Source organism: Heterodontus francisci, chromosome 31 (genome assembly GCF_036365525.1).
Source record: "Heterodontus francisci isolate sHetFra1 chromosome 31, sHetFra1.hap1, whole genome shotgun sequence".
In the NCBI taxonomy this organism is placed as follows: Eukaryota; Metazoa; Chordata; class Chondrichthyes; order Heterodontiformes; family Heterodontidae; genus Heterodontus; species Heterodontus francisci.
Window position 1 is genome coordinate 45,967,908 of NC_090401.1, and position 26,031 is coordinate 45,993,938.

The window sequence follows — 26,031 nt, forward strand, 5'->3', positions numbered from 1 at the left end:
TAACCCGTTCTGATGAAAGGTCACAGACCTGAAACGTTAACTCTGCTTCTCTCTCCACTACACTTGACTAATATAAGACGAATACAATGCTCTCTTGGCGTGCCTTCCACCCTTAACAAATATAAGCTCATCCAAAACTCTGTCTCCTGCATCCACACAAACACTTGGTGATTCAATGCAAAAGAAGCAGCATTAATTAATTTCCTGCCCTTTTCCCAGCACTCCCCAATCTGACAGAGTTCAGAGCAGGCGTGTTAGTTTCAATGCAAATTTCACACCTACTATGTTGGAACCCGACTATTCGCATGATCTCAGTCTCCAGACTAATTGTGGTATTTAAACACCCCGCCCCCTACTTTCGGTTTAAATTGTTTCAAAATAGTCTGCGAATGGGTTTCTATTGCACGCGAAGTGAAGAAAATTGAGTTTAACTCTTCCACACGCTCCTAAACAACCCAGATCACGCGTCCTTGTCTCCTGATTATTTTTTCTTCTCCGTGCGAACTTTGTAACTCCTTCAAGAGAAGATTTCTGGTTTTGGGAGCTGTTGCGAGTTGGATTCAGGATTTCCCCACCCTCAAGACGTCTCCTACTGAAGAATTTTAAATTGAAAAATGGGTGAAAAGGAAGAGACTTTGCCCATTGTGAAGGAGTCGATACACCCCGGAAGGTGCCCCTCCGCCAGGTGAGTGCTGATGGACGGGAGGTATTCTGAAGCACCTTTTCCCCCTTCCTTTCCCAAACTGCAACAACCGAGCCCTCCCCTCCGGCAACCCTTCAAAATGACTTTCCACAACATCCCTTTAATGTCTTTCTGAAAAGTTTACTCTGACCCTTTTTCACTGCTTGGTGCGTGATCGAATCTAACCCGGATTGCCCGAGATTCAAACCCTGGTCTGCTCAGTAATGGTCCAGGGCTGTGTAGGGACGTTACAATTGATCTTGGCGTTGTTAAGTTAGAGAAGATTGATCTCGAGATATCCATATTGAAAGTGTGTGTATCTGTAAACAGCTGTTGGGCAGGTACAAAATCATATGTGATGCCTCTTGCAGTCATATAGTTTCATATCACTGAAGAATGGTGGTTTGGGTGAAGCACATATAGTGACACTTGAAGAACATAGTGACACTTGAAGAACCAAACCCAAGAAAAATGGGTGCCTTGTAGGGGTGGTTTGAGGGGAAAGGAAGAAATCAGCAAAAAAAAAAATCATAAATTTAAGGCATAGAAAGAGACCACTTGGCCCATCATGTCTGTGCCGGCTGAAAAAAGATCTGCCTATTTTAATTCCACTTTCCAGCATTTGGTTCATAGCCTTGCAGCTTACAGCACTTGAAGTGCATATCCAGACTCCTTTTGAATAAGTTGAGGGTCTCTGTCTCAACTATCCTTTCAGGCAGTGAGTTCCAGACCATCACCTCCCTCTGGGTGAAAAGGTTTTCCTCATCTCCCCTCTAACTTTTCTACCAATCACTTTAAATCTATGCCCCCCTGTCACTGAGCTCTCTGCTAGCGTGAATAGGCCCTTCACCTCCACTCTATCCAGGCACCTCAAAATTTTGTACATTTCAATCAGATCTACCCTCAGCCTTCTCTGTTCCAAGGAGAACAACCCCAGCCTATCCAATCTTTCCTCTTAACTGCATTTTTCCAGTCCTGTTAGCATCCTCGTAAATCTCCTCAGTACCCTCTCTCATGCAATTACATCCTTTCTGTAATGAGGTGACCAGAACTGCACACAGTACTCAAATTGTGGCCTAACCAATAAGTTATACCGTTCCAGCATAACCTCCCGGCTCTTGTATTCTATACCTCGGCTAATAAAGGAAAGGATTCCATATGCCTTCTTAACCACCTTTATCAACCTGCCCTGCTACCTTCAGGGATCTGTGGACGTTCACTCCAAGGTCCCTTACTTCCTCTACACTTCTCAGTATTTTCCCATTAATTGTGTATTCCTTTGCCTTGTTTGACGTCCCCAAATGCATCACCTCACACTTCTCCAAGTTGAATTCCATTTGCCACTTTTTTGCCCATCTGACCAGACCATCAATATCTTCCTGCAGCTATCCTCCTTGCTATCTACCACACAGCCAATCTTTGTGTCGTCCGCAAACTTCTTGATCATGCCCCCTAAGTTTACGTTCAAATTTTTAATGTACACCACAAGAAGCAGGGGACTCAGTACTGAACCCTATGGAATGCCACTAGAAACAGCCCTCCAGTTACTAAAACAGCCATCAATAATTACCCTTTGTTTCCTGCCACTGAGCCAGTTTTGTATCCACCTTGTAGCATTTCCCTGGATCCCATGGGATTTTATTTTTTAACCTGTCTGCCATGTGCGACCTTGTCAAAGGCCTTGCTGAAATCCATGTAGACCACATCAACTGCACTGCCCTCATCTATCTACCTTGTTTCTACTTCAAAAAATTTGAACAAGTTGGTCAAACAAGATCTTCCCTTAACAAATCCATGCTGACTATCCTTGATTAACCTGTGCCTTTCTAAGTGACAGTTTATCCTGTCTCTCAGAATAGATTCCAATAATTTGCTCACTACTGTGGTTAGACTGACTCGCCCGTAATTATTTGGTCAATCCATCGCTCCCTTTTTAAACAGAGGTACAACATTACCAATTCTCTAATCCTCCGGCACCACACATGTATCCAGTGAGGACTGGAAAATGATGGTCAGACCCTCTGCTATTTCCTTTCTTGCTGCTTTTAACAGCCAAGGATACATTTCATTTGGCCCTGGTGATTTATCAACTTTCCAGGATGCTAATCCCATTAGTACTTCCTCTCTCTCCCTATGTTTATCACATCAATACTTCACACTCCTCCTCCTTAACTACAATATCTGCATCACCCCCCTCTTTTTTTGTGAAGACAGACGCGAAGTATTCATTAAGAACCATACCAATATCTTCAGCTCCTGCACAGATTACCTTTTTGATCTTTTATGGGCCCTACTCTCTCCTTAGTTATCCTCTTACTCTTAGTGTATTGATAAACATCTTTGGGTTCACCTTGATTTTGCTTGCCAATATTCTTTCATGCCCCTCTTTGCTTTCCTAATTTCCTTTTTGATTTCACCCCTCCACTTTCTATACTCCTCTCGGCTTTCTGTAGTATTGAGTTCTCAGTGTCGAACATAAGCTTTTATTTTCTGTCTTATCTTACCCTGTAGGCTCCTTGACATCCATGGGGCTCTAGATTTGGCTGCCTCGCCCTTTTTCTTTGTGGGAACTTGTTTACCCTGAACCCCTTGAATCTCCCCTTTGCCTCCCACTGTTCTGACACTGATTTACCTTCAAGTAGCTGTTTCCAGTCTGCTTTCGCTAAATCACTCCTCAGTTTAGTAAAATTGGCCTTGCCCCAATTGAGAACTCTAACTCCTATCTCTGTCCTTTTCCATAATTATGTTAAAACTGACTGAATTATGATCACTACCAGCAAAATGCGCTCTTACTGCCACTCCTTCCACCTGCCCATCTTCATTTCCTAAAACTAAGTCTAAAACTGCACCCTGTCTTGTTGGACTTGCTACACACGGGATAAAAGTTCCCCTGAATACACCTCGAATTCTGCTCCCTCAATTCCTTTCACACTAGAACTATCCCAGTTAATATTGGGGTAATTAAAATCCCCTGCTATTACTGCCCTTTTCTTGCACTTCTCAGATTTTCCCACATACCTGCTCTTCTATCTCCCTCTGACTGTTTGTTTGGGGGTCTATAGTACACTCCCAGTAATGTGATTGCTCCTTTTGTTCCTTAGCTCAATCCATATGGCTTCATTTGATGAACCTTCCAACATATCATCCGTCCTCACAGCTGTAATAGTTTCCTTGACCAAAATTGCCATTCCCCCTCCTTTCTTATCCCCCTCCCTATCGTGTCTGAAAACCCTGTAACCAGGAACGTTGAGCTACCATTCCTGTCCCTCCTTAAGCCATGTTTCTGTAATAGCTATATCATACTGCCATGTGTCTATCTGTGCCCTCAGCTCATCTGCTTTATTTGCTATACTCCTTTCATTGAAATGAATACCCTTGAGCACTGCCAAACTTTTTTTTTTCTAACCCTCATTTCCTCTGTCTTCCAGACTCGTCCATTAATTTTCTGCCTTCTATTTTAACTTCTGATTTTTGTCCCAGCTGAGTCTACCCTCAGGTCCCCATCCCCCTGCCAAACTAATTTTAAACCCTCCCCAACAGCGCAAGCAAAATTTCCCACATGGAACTCAGTCCCGGCTCTGTTCTGGCGCAACCCGTCTGGCCTGTACAGGTCCCATCTCCCCCAGAGCTGGTCCCAATGTCCCAGGAATCTGAAGCCCTCCCTCCTGCACCATCTTTCCAGCCACGCATTCATCTGTCTTATCCTTCTATTTCTATACTCACTTGCGCGTGGCACTGGGAGTAATCTGGAGATTACTACTTTTGAGGTCCTGCTTGCTAATTTCTTACCTAGGTCCCTAAATTCTCACTGCAAGACCACATCCCTCTTTTTACCTATATCGTTGGTTCCGATGTGGACCACAACTGCTGGCTGTTCACCCTCCCCCTTCAGGATGCTTTGCAGCCGCTCAGTGACATCCTTGACCCTGACACCAGGGAGACAATGCACCATGGATTCACGTCTGCGGCCACAGAAAAGCCTGTCTGTTCCCCCGACTATCGAATCCCCTATCACTATGGCTCTTCCAGTCTTCCCCATTTATAAAAAAAAAAACCCAACACCGTGCAGCTGAGCCACCCACGGTGCCATGGACTTGGCTCTGGCTGTGCTCCCCAGATGAAGCATCACGTTCCTCAGTATTCAGAACCGAATACCTGTTGGAGAGTGAGATGCACTTGGGGTCTCCTGTGCTACCTGCCTGATTCTTTTTGACTGTCTGGTGGTCACCCATTCCCTCTCTCCCTGCATACTCTTAAGCTGTGGGGTGACCACATCTGTAAATGTGCTATCCGTGTAGCTCTCATCATCAATGCACTTCAGTGCTGCCAGCTGCCACTCATGTTCCAAAACACAGAACTCAAGCTGCTTCAATTGATAACACTTCCTGCATAAGTGGTTCTCCAGGATACAGGAAGCATCCTAGAGCTCCCACATAGCACAGTAGGTGCACTCTCAAGGTTGAAGCAACCCTGCCATTCCCCTCCATGGGAGAGGAAGCAAACTAAATCAGGAAGCAGAGTTCAGGCGATAATTAATTTAAAAAACTTGTAGCTGGATAGGCGGGAGGTAAAAGAATGAAAAGATCTGCATATTTATTTCGCACCTTGCATGACATCCTGGCATCCCAAAGTGATTTACAGCCAATGAAGTAATTTTGAAGTGTGGTTACTGGCTGTCATGTTTCTTGCATCACAACAATCTACACTCAGCAAGATCCCACCAACAGCAATGCGATAATGAAGAGATAATCTGTTTTAGTGGCATTGATTGTAAGATCAACATTGCCTCGGACAACAGGGTGAACTTCTCTGCTGTGCTTCAAATTAGTGCAATGGGATCTTTTGAAGTCCGTCCAAGAGGGCAGGCTGGACCTTGGTTTAACCTCTCATCTGAAGGACGACACCTCTGACAATGTACTGGATTGAGTGCTCGAGTCTTGAGTGAGGTTTGACCTACAACCTTCTGACTCTGGTGAGAGTGCTACACATTCAGCCACAGCTCAAGAGTGTTGTGGTCTCGAATGAGTTAGATATGATCTCAACACCCTGAAGTGAACCAATGGGGTAAATTATGACCGTCTTCCAATCAACCCGCAGAGCGTGCTGATTGTATGGCGAGAACGGGCAGCCAGAGGTCCTGATAATTTACATCTGGCTGGGAAACTGTGGGACGTTCCCAATGCAGCTCATAAGATCAAGGCCTTGTGATTGGGCTAATGGGAGATTGGGGTAGGGAGTGGGGGGGGGGGCAGAATCAGCAAGGCAGGTTGCTGCAAAAAATAATTTGGACATTTGCCTTCTCATTGCCCTTAGAACTGGCCAGGGTGAGTAATGCACAAGCTCTAAACTAATGCAACCAATTCTGTCCTATAATGGCAATCGGGCTCATTTGGCATTGGAGCCTGATTTCCACCCTTAAAGTGACCTATAGCCTGAGGCTTCTGGACACTAATGGACCCCTTTCAAAAGGAAGAGTGAATTTGAAAAATCTGGAACACGTTGGTCCAGAGGACCATATTTGCAAGATCAATTGGAGTATTTGAGAGATGGACCCTTATTTGGAAGTAAGGGTGTTGCAGGATATGGAGAAAGAGCAGGGAATTGGGTTTAAAAAGTACAGCATAATGGCTGGATGGATTTGATGGGTTGGATGACCTGCTGCCTGTTTCTGTGTCTAATTATACTTTAAAAAATCTTTTTTTTTTTTCTTTATAGCTCTTCCCTGGAGCACATTGAAACCTTTTCAAATGAGTTGTATGGCAGTCAGAACCGTGTGGACCCTGTCCCGGGTCAGCTGGAGCCTCATCACTGTCATTCCAGCCAATCATCTGGAGACCATAAGGAAGTGGATAAAAAGAATGCCCGTCGGCGGCTGTATCTCGCTTCTGCTGTCTGCTTGGTCTTTATAATTGGGGAAGTGATAGGTAAGGAAGGAAATGACTTGTGATTATATAGCACAATTTGCAACCTCTGGATGTGCCAAAGTACTTAATAGCTAATTAAATACTATTTTGATGTATAGTCACTGTTGCAGAAAATGTGGCAGACAATTTGTGCATAGCAAGCTCTCAAACAGCAACGCAATAATGACCAGATCTATTATAGTGCTGTTGGTTGAGAAATTAATAAATAGCACAAATAGTCATAGAGAGATACAACACCGAAACAGGACCTTCAGCCCACCGAGTCTGTGCTGACCATCAACCACCCATTTATACTAATCCTACATTAATCCCATTTTTCCCTCTCACATCCCCACCTTCCCTCAATTCTCCTACCACCTACCTACACTAGGGGCAATTTTTTACAATGGCCAATTTACCTATCAACCCACGCGGTCACAGGGAGAACTTGCAAACTCTGCACAGGCACTACCCAGAACCGAACCTGGGTCACTAGAACTGTGAGACTCGGTGGGCCGAAGGGCCTATTTCAGTGCTGTATCTCTCTATGACTCTAAATATTGAAATCCCATGTTCTGATCCTTGCCAACCGTTCATCTTCCTCATTCAGGGGGATATTTGGCTCAGAGTCTGGCTATCATGACTGATGCTGCTCACCTCTTAACGGATTTTGCCACCATGCTCGTCAGCTTGTTCTCGCTGTGGATTTCTTCTCGGCCTGCAACTAAAACCATGAACTTTGGCTGGTATCGTTCAGGTGAGACCAGATCTGGCATTGTATCTAGGTGTGGTGAGAGCCATGTCATCAATGTGACTGGTTGTATATTCCTTTTGTTTGAGTTCATCTGAGTCAATCAACTTGTAACGCATTCCAACCTCTGCTTTTTCTTTCAAAAATGGTTGTGATTACTCTGGGACAATATGGCCTGTGGTTATTAATTCAAAGGCAAAATATTTTGTATGTTGGAAGTTTGAAATAAAAGCAGAAAATGCTCGAAACTCAACAGATCAGATGGCATCTGTGGAAAGAAAGGGAGAAACGGTTAATGTTTCAGGTTGATGACCTTCTGTCAGAACTGGAGGTTGTTAGAGATGTAACAAGCCTGAAATAAGTACGAAGGTGGGGAAAGGGTGGCAGGTAAGAGAACAGGAAAGAACAAAAAGAAATGTCAGCTATAGGATGGAAGGCAGGACAGATTAAATGACCAAAGGGATGATGATGGGACTAGTAAAGAAATGAGATGAATCTAGAGAAGCTGTTAATGGTTAACAGCTTGACCTTAGCATGAATGAATGGTGGGGAAGTGTTTGTGAATCCTAAGGGCTGCATTTGTTGACAACGCAACCACTAGGTGGCATAGTACTAGCGCATATGCAAATGCAGCCTCTTCCATTGAAATGTCACTGGCCGTGAGGCATGACAGAGTGATGTAGGAGCGAGTGGCTGAGAGGAGGAAAGCAGCGGGGGTGGTGCCAGGAGTGGGGAACAATTGGCCGAGGGGAGTGGGGGAGCAGGGGCGAGGTCTGGAGTGAGAGGAGGAGAAGGAGGGGGCGTAAATGTCAAGGCCTGAAGCGAGTGGCCGAGAGCAGCAGTGAGGCGGGAGAGAGTAGCTGGTGGGGATCGAGCTCCAGCCTCAAAGTGCCTCATTCAGCTGCTTGATGACTATGGTGTTGCGCAATGATGTTTTTCCATGCATGCACCAATTAGTCCTGGCAGGACATAGGTTGCACATGCGCAGTATCTCACTGAGAGCAGGAGACCATTTGCACATGTGCGCATCTTGGAGCACTCTGATGTTGGCGGGTCGCTGCATTGTCAGAAGTCACTTTTTGTTTTAAAGACCAATTTTGCTCCTGAGTGTATTAAGTCCTACTTGTATAGGCAGGGGACACTATTATGGTTTTAGTGCCTCCAGATAAGTCCCGTTAGAGTCATAGAGTTATACAGCACAGTTGCACGTGTCTGTTTTTTAGTTTGCAGTCTGGGAGCAGAGCTCACTTTGCCTATGTTGTTACAGATCCTTTTGCCTCTCTCTTGTGGGGAGGACCGTGGATTCCATTTGTCCTCTCCCCAAAATAACCCCACCATAGCCTTGTTATGGACTTGCATCCCAGCTCCCTATAGCGCTGTGGTTTGGCGCTCCACGCTGTTTTGATATTTCCCCTTTGTTACAGCAGTTCATGAGGTTTGGATGGTTCCCACTGTTCAACTCCCACCTGACCGCAGCAAGTGTTTCGTTATTCGAGTTTTATTTGTCACGTAAACTGACAGTGATTTTAGATTTTTTTTTTTTAGGTTTAAAACAGAAAATCAATAATTTAGTGATCAATATGCCTTAACCTGAAATTGTTGCAACCACATCCACTCATTCATTCTCTCTCATTAGTTGCAGGCCTGAGGTGTTTGTAGATTTCTCTCTTGGTTGAAAGTTCAGTTGAAGACAATGGATCACTTCGAGTTCACTACTTTTATAAAGTGTAGGTGTAGAATTCTACAGCAGAGCATGCCCTGTCTGCTTTGCTGGGAACAAGCTTCTTGGGTGCTGCTTTGAGTGTTTCTCTCTCAGCTGCTTTTTAAGGTAAAGATGTGTTACATCATACCTCTGCTGGAAAAACAGGCATTTTCTTCCCTGTTGTGATAGTCAATGGAATAGGATGTGGCTGCTTCACATTGGGAATATTTCAGGAGGGATGTAGGATGGGTGCAATTGATACTTCTTGGCTTTGAAGATTTTCCTTTTGTCCCCGTCACAGTTTGCATATACAAAGGCCAAGTCCTTTTCCTTCAGTGACCATTTTGGCACATTGTTCACTTTTTAAAAATGGACCTGTTTTTGTTTTTAAAAACAAGATAATCGTTTTATATAAGTCTTCAATCTTTGTCCATAATTGATCATTTTGCACTTCTTGTATGCACTGACACTTTTTTCCTAGAAATAAGTAGTTGCTTAATGGGAGAAGGGACTGAATCCAAATTGCATGTTTACCCAACCTGCATTTGGAAATGCTGAGGGGATGGTGACTAGCTATTGTGTCCCAAGTACAGTTACATTCAGGATTGTTATCTCTCGCAGGAATATCCAAGACCTTCAGCTTAGCTGATGCCTTGGTTATTAAATGCGCTAAGCTTTTCCATCTGTCAGCAGTTAGCCTGTGACTTGCTTCAGTGTTTGGATTGGGACACCCTCAAGAGTGGGGCATGGTGAAGATGGTCAGATTTTCTTCTAATCGCTATCTAATGGTTTCTGTTGGAAAGGACGTGGATGTTTGGGGAAGATGGATTTATGTTGGGTGTCGAGGGATATGGTGCAAAGTGGGGAAAATGGTCGATCTGCACCGCAAACTCCTTTTGATTTAATTGAATGTTGTAGCTGGCATAATAGGTTGAATGGCCTCCTCCTGCTCCTTGTGTTACTATTCCATTGTTTAAAGGTTACATTTGACACACAACCACTAAGTGGTGCAGTACTGGCGCCTGCACAAATGCAGCCTCATCAACTGAAACTTCACTGTCTGCAACGGCTCAGGCAACTGCCAGAAATTAAAATGGTGCTGCTCAATTTGACACACAAGAATGGCTAACGAATTGAACCCCCCCCCCCCCCCCCCCCCCAATTCTTGCCCCTCAATGGCTGCCATCACAGCCTCCATTTCCCTCTCCCCGCCCCCCACAGTACCCAGCTTCATCCCATGATCGCTGCCACATTCAGGGTGCTGAGCAGGGTGAGAGTGGTGGGGTGGAGGGGGAAGTTGAGGCAAGAAGCAAGCAGTGAGCAGACTGGAGCAGGGAAGAGAAGCGGCAATTGCGGGAGGGAGTGGGGTACTATTTTGGGGTGGTGGGGTGGTGGGGGGGAGGGTTGCGGGTGGGCGGCATGCAGAGGCCATTGAGAGGCGAGGCAGCACTCTGACGTCGTTATATTTGACGTCGCCGTGCACGTGCACGGATTCATACTGGCAAGATGCCAAATATTCAGATGCCCTAATGTCAGCAATCGCTGTGCCTTGTCAGGAGACACTCCGCTATTTAAAAGCCTACTCTCCAGGCTCACATCTGAGGAATGGACACTTAATGAGGTACAGGAGGGCCTACATAGAATGTACAGCACAGAGAGGCCAATTGGTCCATGTTTATGCTCCACATGAGCCTCCTCCCACCTCTCTTAGCATAACTTTCTATTTTTTTTTCTCTCATGTACTTAACTAGCTTCCCCTTAAATACATATGTGCTACTTGCCTCAGTTACTCCTTGTGGTAGTAAGCTCCACATTATAATAACTCTTTTGGGGTAAAGATATTTCTCCTGAATTTCCTATTGGATTCAATGTGACAATCTTGTATTTCTAGCTGATTTAGTTTTGGTCTCCCCCAAAAGTGGAAATATCTTTTCTATCAAACCCTTTCAATATCTCAAAGATTTCTACCTGGTTACCCTCCAGCTTCTCTTTTTTTTTATTGTAAGACTCATAACTACTTTTACCTCTGTCTAACAAGTACTTAAGAGTTCAGACCCATGGTGGAACAAACAACTCCGGACAAAAATTTCAGGGTAACTGTTTGTTTCTTTACTTAAAATCAGTAACTATTGCAAACAAACATCAGCGTACATACTTATCAGCACCAGCAAGTGATCAGTGTGGCGGTGACTAGTAGGTCCTTCTTTCTGTGCAACTGATCAAGTTGTCAGACTCACTGCAGCAGCCACGAGTGCCCTCTGACTGCTAATTTTATACATGAAAACTTGGCTGGCCTCCCAATACATGTCTCAGACTTCCTTAACGATTGTTCTTCATTGGTATTTCTTCTCCTTATTTGTAGCCAGTGGGCCTCGATGCCATCTCTGCAGGGGTTGCAGAAGTTCCTAATTTTGTAAAGGCTTAAAGGTTTGTCTTGCAGAATTTCTCCAAGTATAGTCCCTTATCTGAGATGCAAATGTCCCAACTGTAGCCTCGTGGTTTTCTAGTCTGAAACCATTGTGTAGTTCTCATAAGCTTGACTTTATAGCTTGCCACAGCTAGCAAATCTAGATCGCTCAATTGTGTTTAGATCCGTAAGAATAGATTCAAACTGCAGCAATCTCATTTTGCAGAGGTTTGTCCAGCAACACGATCCTCAGCTTCTCGAGGCATGCTGGTATGTTGAATTCAGTCAAGTTACAGCATTGAAATACAAAAGCAAAATACTGTGGATGCTGTAAATGTGAAATAAGAATTAAAATACTCCAGTCAGGCAGCATCTGTGGAGACAGAAACAGTTAACGTTTCAGGTCTGTGACCTATTATCAGAACTGTTTCATTGTAACAATAATTACAGCATAGATTTAGTCAAATTGGAGATATCCGCATCTTGGATTCATGTAAGCAGGGAGAGGAATAGCTATTTAATGGTATTGTAAATTTGAGATTTACCTGTGTAGTTTTTTTTAAATTCTCCCCAATTATTTTATACAAATGAACTCCTCCTCTTCCTCTGTTGTCCTGAAGAGATTCTAGGAACCCTGATCTCTGTGCTGTCCATCTGGGTGATGACTGGTGTGCTTGTGTATCTGGCAGCTGAGCGACTCGTTTCTAGACAGTATGAAATTAATGGTGGTATCATGCTGATCACCTCTGGATGTGCTGTTGCTGTCAATATCGTGTGAGTATCCGCTTGTGTGTAAGTAGCATTTTGTTACTTTTTAATTTGAGGATTTTCCTGGTCTTGTCATGAGGGTGCTAACCCTTGCTGCCGTACGGTTTCACTGAACACCAGGCACCATTTAGTAACTTGCTCAAGTGACCATTCTTCCTGTCAACCTAGTCAATATTCTCTGGCTGCTCCTTCTTCATGGAGGCATCATTGCCTAGCCCAATCTGGTCTTTATCTGCCAAACCAGATTTGTGCTTTCCACTAGGAGTTACTGGATAGGGATTAGGAGCAAGAATCCTGGCTGTTAATTTTGCCTCCTGTCTGAGTCTAGGGGTGTTGAGCAATTTCTTCAACCCTATTGTCACTGAAGTTGAGATCAGCTATAGGCACAGACCAGCATTTGTGACCATATGACCATCTTATTAGCAGTAATCTCAGTGATGTGAATTAATAGCCATGGGAACATTGAATCTTTTATGTCTAGCAATTCCCAGTTCCTTTGAATTCACCTACCATTCTGGGAGTCACGTGACAAAATGTAAATAGAGTTGTTGACTAATCGTAGCGATCAATCTCTCTCAATAAGTTGACACAAACCCAGACATGACGGGCTGTACTCTAAAGTTCTTCAGTACCCTAACTCCCCAGCCAAACATCCTTTTTAAAGCTACTGACATGAATGGCTGCTTAATATTGGGAGCACCATATGATTTGGGTTTTATTTCACCCTCTCCCACCCTCCACTATCCCATTGAGTTCCTGATCTCCATTGCATTGTTATGTGGCAGCTCCAATCAAAAGGAGGGAGGGGAAAAGGGGCAGATAGGGAAACTATTAACATGCTTCTTGGTAACTGGTCAAATCACAGAGACCTTTTAACAGACCTGTGGTCTTGTCTTCTCCATTTAAAGAAAATCCTTGACCTGAGGGATGAAGGAAGGGAATGGGGGAGTAACATAGAAATAGGAGCAGGGGTAGGCCATACAGCACCTCGAGTCTGCTCCACCATTCAATATCATGGCCGATCTGATCTTGGCCTCAACTTCACTTTCCTGCCTGTTCTCCACAACCCTTGACTCCCCTATAGTTCAAGAATCTGTCTCAGTCTTTAATATATTCAACGATCCTGTCTCTACAGCTCTCTGGGGTAGATAATTCCAAAGATTCATGACCCTCAGAAGAAATACCTTCTCATCCCTTATTCTGAAAGTATGCCCCCTAATTCTAGATTTCTCCCAAGAGAGAAAACATCCTCTCAACCCTGCCAAGCCGCCTCAGAATCTTATGTTTCAATAAGATCACCCTTCATTCTTCTAAACTCATAGAAGTACAGGCTTCTAAGTATAGGCTCAACCTTTCCTCATTGGACGAACCCTTCATCCCAGGAATCAACCTAATGAACCTTCTCTAAAGTGCCTCCAATGCAAGTATATCCCTCCTTTTAAGTAAGGAGACCAAAACTGTACGCAGTATTCCTAGGTGTGGTCTCACCAATGCCCTGTACAATTGTAGCAAGACTTCCCTACTTTTCTACACCATCCCCCTTATTGCAAGTCAACATTCCATTTGCCTTCCTAATTATTTGCTGTACCTGCATACTAACTTTTTGTGTTTCATGTCTGAGGACAGCCAGATCCCTCCGTACTGCAGCATTCTGCAGTCTTTCCATTTAAATAATGTGCTGCTTTTCTATTCTTCCTGCCAAAGTGGATAACCTCACATTTTCCCACTTTATACTCCATCCACCATATTTTTGTCCACTTAGTTAATATCTATATCCCTTTCCAAACTTTGTGCCCTCATAACTTGCTTTCCCACCTATCTTTGTATCGTAAACAAATTTGGCTACAGTAAACTTGCCCCCTTCATCTAAGTAATTAATATAGATTGTAAATAGTTGTGGCCCCAGCACTGATCCCTGTGGCACCCCACTAAGTTAGTTTGACAACCTGAAAATGACCCATTTATCCCAACTCTTCTGTTGGCCATAAGTAAAATTGTGAAATGAGAGCACATTTAACAGATTTGGTGTTGTAAGGAATGACTGTCATCAATCCATTCTCCCCCTCCAGTTTGCTCCTGTCCATTCCCCTCAATATGCTGGCTGTTGCTAGTGAACATTTCTGTGAATACTGCCAGCCCTCTACCACTTCTCCAAAGTGGCTATCCTTCATGTACAAGGCATTGGCAGTGTAGTGGGGGACTGTTACTTGATGAGGGTGGGGCATCACAGCTAAGCCTGGTCTTGCCCAATCCACCACTTTTTAACCATTCACTCCTTCCACCACTGGCACACCATGGATGCAGTGTGTACCATCTACAAATGCACTGCAGCAACTCGACAAGGCTTGTTCAACAGAATGTCCCAAACCTGTGATCTCTACTGCCCAAAAGGACAAGGACAGCAGGTGCATGGGAACAGCACCACCTACAAGTTCCCCTCCAAGTCACACCATCCTGACTTGGAAATCTATCTCCGTTTTGTTTCCTCCTTGTCACTGGGTCAGAACCCTGGGAACTCTCTAACAGGACTGCGGATGTGGGACTACCTTCACCAGATAGACTGCAATGGTTCAAGAAGGCAGCTCGCCGCCAACTTCCTTAGGGGAATTACGGAAAGGTAATAAATTCTGGTCTTGCTGGCAACACCCACATCTGATTGAATTTTTTTTTTAAAAATTGTATACCTGCTTTGTAGCTGCTGTCACTAGGATCACTGGATGACGGTCAGGATTGGAAACTCCACCTGATTTTTAAAAAAAAATTCTTCTCTTCCATATTCCAGTGGCACTGAGGCCAACTATAGTACCTTTGTTACACTCCCAGTTAGAGATCAGTAAAGTTAGAACATAAACATACCCTGAGCCCTCCCTGTCTGTGGAGTTCAGTGAAACATTGGCAGTGCAGACATAGACTTGGCCAGAAATGAACCCTAATAGCTGACATTTTTAATGTGCATATTGAAAGCTTAAGACTTTGCCATACAATCCATTCTAATTTCTTTCTCTACCTGTTCTTATTCACCACCTGCCCCACAGGATGGGCATCATTCTTCATCAGCCTGGCCACAGCCATAGCCATGGCAGTACAGAAAAGGTCAGATCACATGACATTGAGTCCAACCTCCACGGGTCAAGGTCTGATGGCTATGTGAACCCAAGCGTACGAGTCGCCTTCATCCATGTCATAGGAGACCTGTTGCAAAGCTTTGGCGTCCTAATTGCTGCTTATATCATCTATTTTAAGGTATGGGGACAGCACTTCAGTGATGTGCTCTTAAAGGGACTACTGGTAACTTTGCAAAGGGGAGGGTGAGTTTGGGGTAGGGCTGCCAACTTTGGTTGGATGTATTCCTGGAGGTTTTGTAACACTTCCTGCCCCCTCAATTGCTCAGCCTAGACAAAAACACTTTTCTTTCCATCCATCTTCAATATTTTTATAACAAAAACAAATGTGTTCAAAGAAAATGGGGTGTTGGGGGTGGTGGGTGGTGGTGGTGGGTGGGGCAGGTGGTCATGTTCCCATGCATTTGCTGTCTTGTCCTTCTCGGTGGTAGAGTTTGGAAGGTGCTGTCGAAGAAGACTTGGTGAGTTGCTATGGTGCATCTTGTATATAGTACACACTGCTGCCACTGTGCCCCTGTGGTGGAGGGAGTAAATGTTTTAAGGTGGATGGGGTACCAATCAAGTGGGTTTCTTTGCCCTGGATGGTGTGGAGCTTCCTGAGTGGTATGACTCTACACTCATCCAGGCAAGTGGTTAGTATTCCATCACGCTCCTGACTTGTGCCTTGTAGATGATCGTGAGGCTTTGGGGGGGGGGTGGTTAGGAGATGAGTTGCCAAAGAATTCCCAGCCTCTGACCTGCTCTTGTAGCCATAGTATTTATATAGCTGGTCCAGTTATGTTTCAGATCAATGGTAACCCCAGGTTGTTGAGAATTCCAAGGCTTGGTGCTTAGACCAATGTTATGGCAAAAGTATTTGGTGTGTACTGCATTAAAATGAATTTGCATTCAAACTGGAAAACTTTATCAACTTTGCTTCTAATTTCTGCCCTTCTCTCACCTTTACATGGTCCATCTCCGACACTTTCCTTCCCTTTCTCGACTTCTCTGTCTCCATCTCTGGGGATAGGCTGTCTACTAATATCCATTTATAAGCCCACCGACTTCCACAGCTACCTGGACTACACTTCTTCACACCCTGCCTACTGTAAGGACTCCATTCCATTCTCCCAGTGTCTCTGTCTCTGCTCTGACGATGCAACCTACCATGACAGCGCTTTTGATATGTCTTCCTTTTTCCTCAACTGAGGATTCTCCCCCACTGTGGTTGACGGGGACCTCAACCGTGTCCGGCCCATTTCCTGCACCTTTACCCTCGCCCCTTCCCCGCCCTCCCAGAACTGCAACAAGGTTCCCCTTGTCCTCACTTTCCACCCCATCAGCCTCCACATCCAAAGGATCATCCTCCGCCATTTCCGCCACATCCAGTGTGATGCCACTACCAAATGCATCTTCCCCTCTCTTCCCCTGTCAGCGTCCCGAAGGGATCGTTCCCTCCGTGACACCCTCTGGTCCACTCCTCCATTACCCCCACCACCTTGGCACCTTCCTCTGCAATCGCAGGAGGTGTAAACCTGCCCATTTACCTCCTCTCGCTCCTCAATATCCAAGGCCCCAAACACTCCTTTCAGGTGAAGCAGTGATTTACTTGTACTTCTTTCAATGTAGTATACTGTATTCGCTGCTCACAATGTGGTCTCCTCGACATTGGGGAGACCAAAAACAGACCGCGTGACCGCTTTGCGGAACACCTCCGCTCAGTCTGAAAGCATGACCCCGAGCTTCCAGTTGCTTGCCATTTCAACGCTTCCCCCCTGCTGTCATCTCTGTCCTGGGATTGCTGCAGTGTTCCCGTGAACATCAACCCAAGCTCAAGGAACAGCATCTCATTTACTGATTAGGCACACTACAGCCTGCCGGACTGGACATTAAGTTCAATAATTTCAGAGCGTGACGGGCCCCCCATTTTACTTTTTATTTTTCGTTATTTTTTCTTTTTATATACTTTTTGTTTTGTTTTATTTCATAGTTTGTTCAATTTGCTTACCCATAGTTTTTTTTTTTCATGTTTGTACTTGCGGCTGTTCAATTTTCCATCTGTTAACACTCTATATCTGTACTAATGCTTTGTCTTTCAACGCACCATTAACATTTTGTTTGCCTTTGCTCGATGACCTTCTGGTCAGCTATTCTGTGACCTTGTCCTATCTACACCTTCTCCTTTGTTATCTCTTGCCCCACCCCCGCTTTACTTGCTTATAACCTTTTACATTTCGAATATTTGCCAATTCTGAAGAAGGGTCACTGGTCACTGACCTGAAACGTTAACTCTGCTTCTCTCTCCACAGATGCTGCCAGACCTGCTGAGTATTTCCAGCATTTCTTGTTTTTACTTCAGATTTCCAGCATCCGCTGTATTTTGCTTTGATATTATTGCATTCAAAAGTTATTTTTTCATGCTTAAATTTCCAACTGTCTGCCTGGACTGAATATTCCCAGGAGCCAAGGGGTTAGAGGCAACTGAACATACAACTGGCCTTTCTTTTCTTTTTAATTTTTCTTTCCTTTTTAATCTCCTACTGTGTTGGGGGGGGGGGGGGGGGATTTGAATACTTGCTCACTGCATTTGAATCATTTTCTTTTGATTTGTGTTTAGCCTGAATATAAATTTGTGGATCCAATCTGCACCTTCCTCTTCTCTATGCTGGTTCTGGGGACCACCATTGCCATCCTAAGAGACGTTCTCTGCGTACTAATGGAAGGCAAGTGCAGAGATTTGACATTTTTATCTGCTGTAGGGAAATCTTAAATCAAGGTGTAGGGTACCACAAAGGGTGAAGAGAGTAGTGGAGAAGATGAGGTAAATTGGGACCAACCATCCTTGGCTTTTTAAAGCCTATGGATTATGAAGGCTGAGGGGTAAGTGGGCTTACAAGTTTGAGGTGATGGCGAAGAGGAAATCTTGTTCTTGTAGATGAGTCACAGCATCGATTCAGTGGGACAAATGGCCTCCTTGTGACATTGTAAGTGTCTGAGTTCAACACAATAAAGTTGCAGGCAGGTGGAAAAGCAACAAGGAGTTATTTATAGCAGTGGCAGGATCATAGCATTGTTCCCTCTAAGCTGCACGAATGCGTGGCCATGCAGCAATCGGGAACAGGTCACGCCCAAGCAATATTCCTGTTGAGATGCATGCACGTGCAGTTGTCCATCAACCTTAAAGGGACAGCGCAGTGAAACAAGCTGGCCATGCCCTGCAAACAGAAGTTAGAGAGAACATTGGACAATCGGAGCATTTGATTTTGAAGAGGGTGGGGGTAAGTGAGAGGGATGCTGGAGTCCAAGGATCTCCTGTGGGAAGATTTTTTTCTTGTATCCTGCCCAGGAGTGTGGGAGAAGTTTTACAGCCTCTTCAGATAAGAGATCAGGGTTTGAGTCTTGGCAGAATTTGGGCCATGCAGTGAATGAAAATATTCTAAGAACTTTTTAACATGACTAAAGGAACCAAGACAGCTACAAGAAATCAGGAGATGTGGACGTTTTTTATTTTGAGATCAGGGTAAACAGTGAGGCACTGAAGGAACTATGATGCATGTTCACTTACACACATTATTCCCACTGAAGCTCAGCTCTGTATTTTGACCCAGGAACTCCAAAAGGAATGGATTTTAATCAGGTTAAAGAGATGCTCCTGTCAATTGATGGGGTGAAAGCAATGCACAGCCTCCACATTTGGGCACTGACCGTGAACCAGCCAGTGTTGTCTGTCCACATCGCCATCAGTAAGTATTAGTGTATTTCTCTCGTTGGCAGAGATTGCTGTAAGTTTGTTCAGCTGTCGGCCATGTTTCAGTGGTATCCCATTCTCCTCTGAATCAGAAGGTTGTGGGTTCAACTCCAGGGAATTGATCATTCAAGCTGACGGTCCCAATGCAGTACTCTGTGAAGAAGAAGAAAAAGAAGAAAGAACAGTACAGCACAGGAACAGGCCATTCGGCCCTCCAAGCCTGCGCCGATCTTGATGCCTGCCGAAACTAACACCTTCTGCACTTCTGGGGCCCATATCCCTCTATTCCCTTCTTATTCATACATTTGTCAAGATGTCTCTTAAACGTCGCGATCGTATCTGCTTCCACCACCGCCCCTGGCAGCAAGTTCCAGGCACTCACCATCCTCTGTGTAAAAACCTTGCCTCGCACATCCCCTCTAAACTTTGCCCCTCGCACCTTAAACCTATGTCCCCTAGTAACTGACTCTTCCACCCTGGGAAAAAGCTTCTGACCATCCACTCTGTCCACGCCGCTCATAACTTTGTAAACCTCTATCATGTCGCCCCTCCACCTCCGTCGTTCCAGTGAAAAAAATGCGAGTTTTTCCAACCTCTCCTCATAGCTAATGCCCTCCAGACCAGGCAACGTCCTGGTAAACCTCCTCTGTACCCTCTCCAAAGCCTCCACGTCCTTCTGGTAGTGTGGCGACTAGAATTGCACACAATATTCTAAGTGTGGCCTAACTAAGGTTCTGTACAGCTGCAACATGACTTGCCAATTTTTATACTCTATGCCCCGACCGATGAAGGCAAGCATGCCGTATGCCTTCTTGACTACCTTATCCACCTGCGTGAGTGCTGTACTGTTGGATATGATAAACTGAGATGCCATCAGGTGGATGTAAAAGATTCCATAGTGCTATCAGAAGAGCAGGGGAATTTTCCCTGGTGCCCTCGGCCAATATTTATCCCTCAACCGATGTCACTAAAACAGATTATCTGGTCATTGTCAAATTGCTGTTTGTGGCAGCTTGCTTTGTGCAAACTGGTTGCCGCATTTCCTGCATTACAAAAGTGACTACAACTCAAAAAAAAAAAAAAATGTAAAGCACTCTGGGACATCCTGAGATTGTGAAAAGTGCTATATAAATGTACTTTTTTTTTTTCTTTTTGTACCTCTATTAAAAGGGGAAAGGAAAGCCCAAAGTGAAACTTTGACCACATCATACTCCCATCAACAACAGTATCTGTTCAATCCAGTCCATATTATAAAATACTCCAGGGCTGGGAATTTCCTTTCAGCGGTTCTACTGGCATAACTTTGGCAGAAACCCTATTTATGCACCACGCACATAGTTTCTTTCATACTTGCGGTAAAGTCACAATACCATTTAAATCAGAGGAAATTTCCAGCTCTGACCATTTTTTAAAAAAGTAATGTGAAGAACTCCATGTCTGGTCTTCAGGATGTCCCTAATGACCATCATATTTGCCTACATAACTGTAATTATACTTCACTTGCTATAAAGCACTTTGGGATGCCCTGAAATTGCGCAAGGTGCTATATAAATGCAAATTTGTTTACCAGATGGTTTTAAAAGTGCATTTATCAGCAGCCTCCCTCACTGGTTTAAGACCAGATGGCTGGATTAGATAGAGTCTTGATTGACAAGGGAGTTAAAGGTTATAGCAGGTAGTCAAGAAAGTAGAGTTGAGGCCACAATCAGATCAGCTATGATCTTATGGTAGAGCAGGCTCGAGGGGCCGAATGGCCTATTCCTGTTCTTAATTCATATGTTCATATTACTCAACTCTGGATATATTCCTGGAAGTTTTCTCACATAACCTCCTGTCTTCAACCACCCTGCCCCCACACCCTCGCCATTGGTCACCTGATGCCCAGCCTTCTAGCACCCTGCCTTCCCACGACCAATTAGAAAGTGAACAGACTCTTCATTGGACGATTCTTGACTGTCAATCAGGTAATCAAACAGCCTTTTTCCCCATGCCTGATATTTTAATAAGTTCTTTGATCCCTACTTTTTCTTTTTTAAAAAAAAACACTTTTTACTGCCCCGATGATTTTTCTCCAAAGTTGCTCGCAATATTGTCCTGGAGATTAATCCTTTAAATTCCCGGAGTCTCCAGAGCAATCCTGGAGGGTTGGTAATCTTACCCCTGCCCCTGTAGTAGTGAGGTCCAGTATCTAGATATCAATAAGCCAGTTTTTCCTTCCTGTCCTGTACATTAGTATGCAGGGGAAAGTGTACTGATTTTTCTCTCTCTCATTCCTTTCAGTTTTATATGACCGTGGTCAGGGCAGTGTTAATGAAGCTGATGGTTTACTATGATTCGAATGTGACAACTTTGGTTGTGCACAGGCCACAAACAACCGCTGAACAGCATAGCACCAGCTGATGGGGCTGCTGAGCATCTAAAGCAGGCTTTCTCCTCCCCAGCACCACCATGATGCTCTAGTCTTGGTTAGAAAAAATCATCTCTGTTTAAATTGTGGGCCTGTCATTTTATAAATGGAAGGAGACACATACAGAGTCTTAGGTAGGGCAGTTAGGTGGTCTATTTGTTGAATTGAGCCTTACTGATTAAAGGTGTTATCTTACAATAATTCAACCACGGGTATATCATTGCTAGAGTCAATAAGACACCAATATTTTAATAGGCTGTTGCAGGGAGAGTATCTCTCAGACCTGCCTTTTAGTAAGGAGACGTTTGTTTTTTTTCAAACAATATACTTTATCCATAAAATGTGTTAAATTTGACATTACATAAATGTCAGATCAGTTTCTTCCAATACAGTACAAGGTGCCTCGACTACACTTGCAATTATGGGTCATATTTACAATATACATTTACATTTTATGTCAAACATTCTCTGGTACATACAGCCCAAGGGGTTTTACATGGGTTCCAGCCCTCAGTGTATTATGGCAGGAGGACCTTGGACTGTGGCCTTTCCCTATTGAGCCTTTGTGGCGATAGCCCTAAGCTTTAGTGCGGCCCTCAGCACGTGATCCTGGACTTTGGAATGTGTCAGTCTAATACTCATTCATTCGTGGACAACTTTGTGCTGGAGCCCAACATGTTTTGGGCAAACCAAAGAGCATCTTTCACTGAATTGATGGTCTTCCAGCAGAAGTTGATGTCCCAATGTGCATCCCTGAGAACAGCCTGTAGAGTCTGTCATTTATGGCACAGAAGGAGGCCGTTTAGCCCATCGAGTCCATGCCGCCTCTCTGTGGAGCTATGCAGTTGGTTCCACTCCCCTGCTCTATCCCTGTAGCACTGCAAGTCTAATCCCTTCAAGTGACCATCCAATTTCCTTTTGAAGTCATTAATTGTCTTCCACCACTCGTGGGCAGCAAGTTTCAGGTCATTATCACTTGTTGCGGAAAACAAAAAGTTCTTCCTCTTATTTGCCCTGCATCGCTTGTCCAAAACCTTCAATCTGTGTCCCCTAGTCCTTGTACCATTAATGAATAGATTTTCCTTGTCTAACTTATCTAAGCCTGTCATAGTTTTGTACATTTTTATTAAATCTCCCCTCAATCTCCTATGTTCTAAGGAGAACAATGCCAGTTTTTGCAACTTAATCTTATAACTAAAAGAACCTATCCCTGGAATCATACTGGTAAATCTCCTCTGCACCTCTCAAGGACCCTCACATCCTTCCTAAAGTGCAGTGACCAGAACTGGATGCAATTCTCCAGTTGGGACCTAACCAAAGCTTTATAAAGGTTCAGCATAACTTCTCTGCTTTTGTACTCAATGCCTCTTTATGAAGTCCAAGATCCCATATGCTTTACTAACCACTCTCTATATCCTACCACCTTCAAAGATTGGTGCACATGCACCCCCAGGTCCCTCTGTGTTACTGCATACTGTTTAGAACTGTGCCATTAAGTCTATATTGCTGCTCCCTATTCCTTCTGCCAAAATGCATCACCTCACACTTGTCTGTATTAAATTCCATCTGCCACCTCTGCCCATTTTGCTAGCCTATCTAGAGCCCGGAGTCCTGCAGTACAGAGCTGCTCAGGCTGAACCTTGACCAAAAACCATTGCATCTCTTTCCAGACTTTTTTTGTAAGATAAGCTCCAGAAGGAGTTGTGTGATGGTCTGTTCCCCACTGCAGCTGCCTCTAGGACAGTGTGCGGTGGTGCTGAGACTCCAGGTGCACATGAAGGATCTGTCGGAGAGGGCCCTCCTCACCACCAGCCAAACTACATCGTGGTGCTTGCTTGAAAGTTCTGGAACTGAGGCATTCTGCCAAATGATTTTGACAGTCTGCTCAGGGAATCATCCGGCAGGATCCACCATCTACCTTTCCCGCAGGGTCTTGAGGACATTGCGTGCAGACCGCTGCCTGATGGACTTGCGACCGAAGGCTTTTTCTGCACAAATTCTCCCAACTGAATGGAGTGTTCCACAGCAACATGGCCAGAGCCATCCTTTGCAATACTGGGGAAAGATAGAACCTCAGCACTTAGTGGCACTTGGTGTTTGCATATTGAGGGTCTATGCACAGTCTGATGTGGCCATCAGGATGTAGCTGAGGTTTGTTATGCACTTTCCTTCCCCATTCCCCACCCTTATCTAGAGATTTGTACATTGTGTTCCTGTGGACATGGTTCATCTTCGATCTCCAGATGAAGTGGAAGATGGTTTGGGTGACTAGAGCAGGGTGTGGGCCAGACCTGCAGCATGCACAAAACATCTGATGACCAGGTTTTACCTGCCATGGAGAGGGAGTGTTGCTCTCATTTGCCCAGTTTCTGTTTTACCTTGGCTATATGCCAATATTTGGCACATGCCTCGCATCTTCAAACCATATCCCAGCACCTACTGACCTGAGGAGGAAGGGGACTAAAATTGTGAAACATGGCTACATGCTGAAGAATCTTGACAAAAGTCATCTTGAGCTGTGTACTATGAGTGGTCCTAATGAAGCAACACAATGAGATGATTGAGACCCCCAACTCTGAGTCAGTTTATACTGATTGTTTATTCCTAATATGGGGTTGTGATGTAGGAACATGGGAACAGGAGGAGAACTTTCAGCCCCTCTCTCGCCTGTTTTGCCATTCAGTTAGATCATGGCTGATCTGTATCTTAATCCCATTCTGCCTTGATTCCGTAACACTTTAATACCCTTGCCTAATCTCAGTTTTGAAATTTTCACTTGATCCCAGCCTTGGCTGCTTTTTGGGGGAGTTCCAGATTTCTGCTACCTTTTGTGTGAAGTGCTTCCTAACATCGCCCTGAGCAGCCTAGTTCTAACTTTAAGCTTATGGCCCCTTGTTTTGTCCTTCCTCCCAGCCCCCCACCAGAGGAAATAGTTTCTCTCTATCTACCCTATCAGTTCCTTTTTCACTGCCTTAAACACCTCTTTTAGATCATCTCTTAATCTTTTATACTTGAGGGAATACAAACCTAGTCTATGCAATGTGGCCTCATAATTTAACCTTTTATCCCTGCTATCATTCTGGTGAATCTGTATTGCACCCCCTCCCAAGGCCAGTATATCCATCCTGAGGTCTGGTGCTCAGAACTAAACGCAGTACACTTGATGTGTTCTAACCAGAGCTTTTTAAAAAACTGTCACCTCTTTGTATTTTAGCACCCACTTGAGATAAAGGGCAACATTCCATTAACCTTTTGAATGTTTTCTTGTACCTGGCTGCTCGCTTTTGTGATTTGTGTAATCTAATGGCTGTGTTTCTTGCAGATGAAGGTGCAGATGCACACATTATATTGGCTGAAGCTAACCAGATGCTCCAGAACAAGTTTGACTTCTACTCCATCACTATCCAAATAGAAAATTACTCTGATGATATGGTCAATTGCAGGGAATGCCAGGAGCCCAGAGACTAGTTCTCACCAATGCATTGAGTTTCTATAGTGTGTGTCAGAGAGACATCACTTATGACCATGACTCAGGGAATCACATCTGAATGAGATGAGTGCGAGGGGCAAGATGATGTGCGGAGTGATCTTACTGCTGGCTGACTGACCCATAGCCCAAGCATTATAGGTGAGCGTGAATTGCAGTGACCTTTTTTTTTGTACATTGGAAGATCAAAGGTCAGGCCCTTTTATGCATCCACATTGAGCACAGTCATAAATGAGACTTCAAAATGATGTTTGAACATAACTATCATTTGGGCATTCAACTGATATGTCTGTGTCTTTAGGGAGAGGGATGGAGAGAGAATAAAGCTTTTTTGTTAAGACCCATGTTCGTGGATGTAATGTGTGTTTTAGACTTGACATCTGTCCTCTTGTGTTTTCCATCAATGTAACTAAACCCTGGTGATGGGAGACTTACTTTTTTTAATATACTTATCATTCAGTGTTATTGGAATTGATGGCCTGTGTCCAGGCCTTGCATATTAATGCAAGGGTTCTTAATGTAAATTTTTGCTGAATCAAAATAAACACTTCTTGAAATTTGTAATCTCAAAAGTGTGTCAGATTGGTTCTTTTAACTTAAATTGAGCCTGAGGCAACATGAAATTTGTTTACAGTGAGATATGGACTGCAATGTGCCACCTAAAAGGGTGGTGGAAGTAGATTCAATGACTTGTTTCAAAAAGAAGCAGATAAATACTTTGAAAGGGAAAACTTTGCAGGGCTATCTAGAAAGAGCAGGAGAATGGGACTAATTGGGTAGCTCTTTCAAAGAGCCAGCACAGGCATGATGGGTGGAATAGCCACCTTCTGTGCTGCATCATTCTATAAATCTGGTTAATGACTATTGTTGCTTCACAATTAGGAGACAGACCTTGAATCCTGCTCCAAGAGCTGAAGACAACTTTCAAATCTCTTGTACTTTGACACAATCTGCAGGCGAGATGTTGAACAGTTACTTTTCTGGTCTGAGGAGTGATTTTTCTATAACAACGTTTAACATTGAGACAGGTGACCAAAAGTTGTGGCCCAAGAGTAGGTTTTGAGGAGCAGCTTCA

General features: G+C 44.2%; 1 protein-coding gene across 1 annotated transcript; it reads left to right on the forward strand.

Moving 5' to 3' along the window:
- Positions 1–241: 241 nt before the first annotated feature.
- LOC137347223 (proton-coupled zinc antiporter SLC30A2-like) lies at positions 242–25,496 on the forward strand. Its single transcript, XM_068011465.1, has 8 exons — positions 242–685; positions 6,398–6,606; positions 7,196–7,342; positions 12,066–12,219; positions 15,249–15,456; positions 17,932–18,037; positions 18,923–19,057; positions 24,792–25,496. The coding sequence occupies exons 1-8, from the start codon at positions 615–617 to the stop codon at positions 24,935–24,937; spliced, it is 1,176 nt and encodes a 391-aa protein (XP_067867566.1). The 5' UTR covers positions 242–614; the 3' UTR covers positions 24,938–25,496.
- Positions 25,497–26,031: the final 535 nt, after the last annotated feature.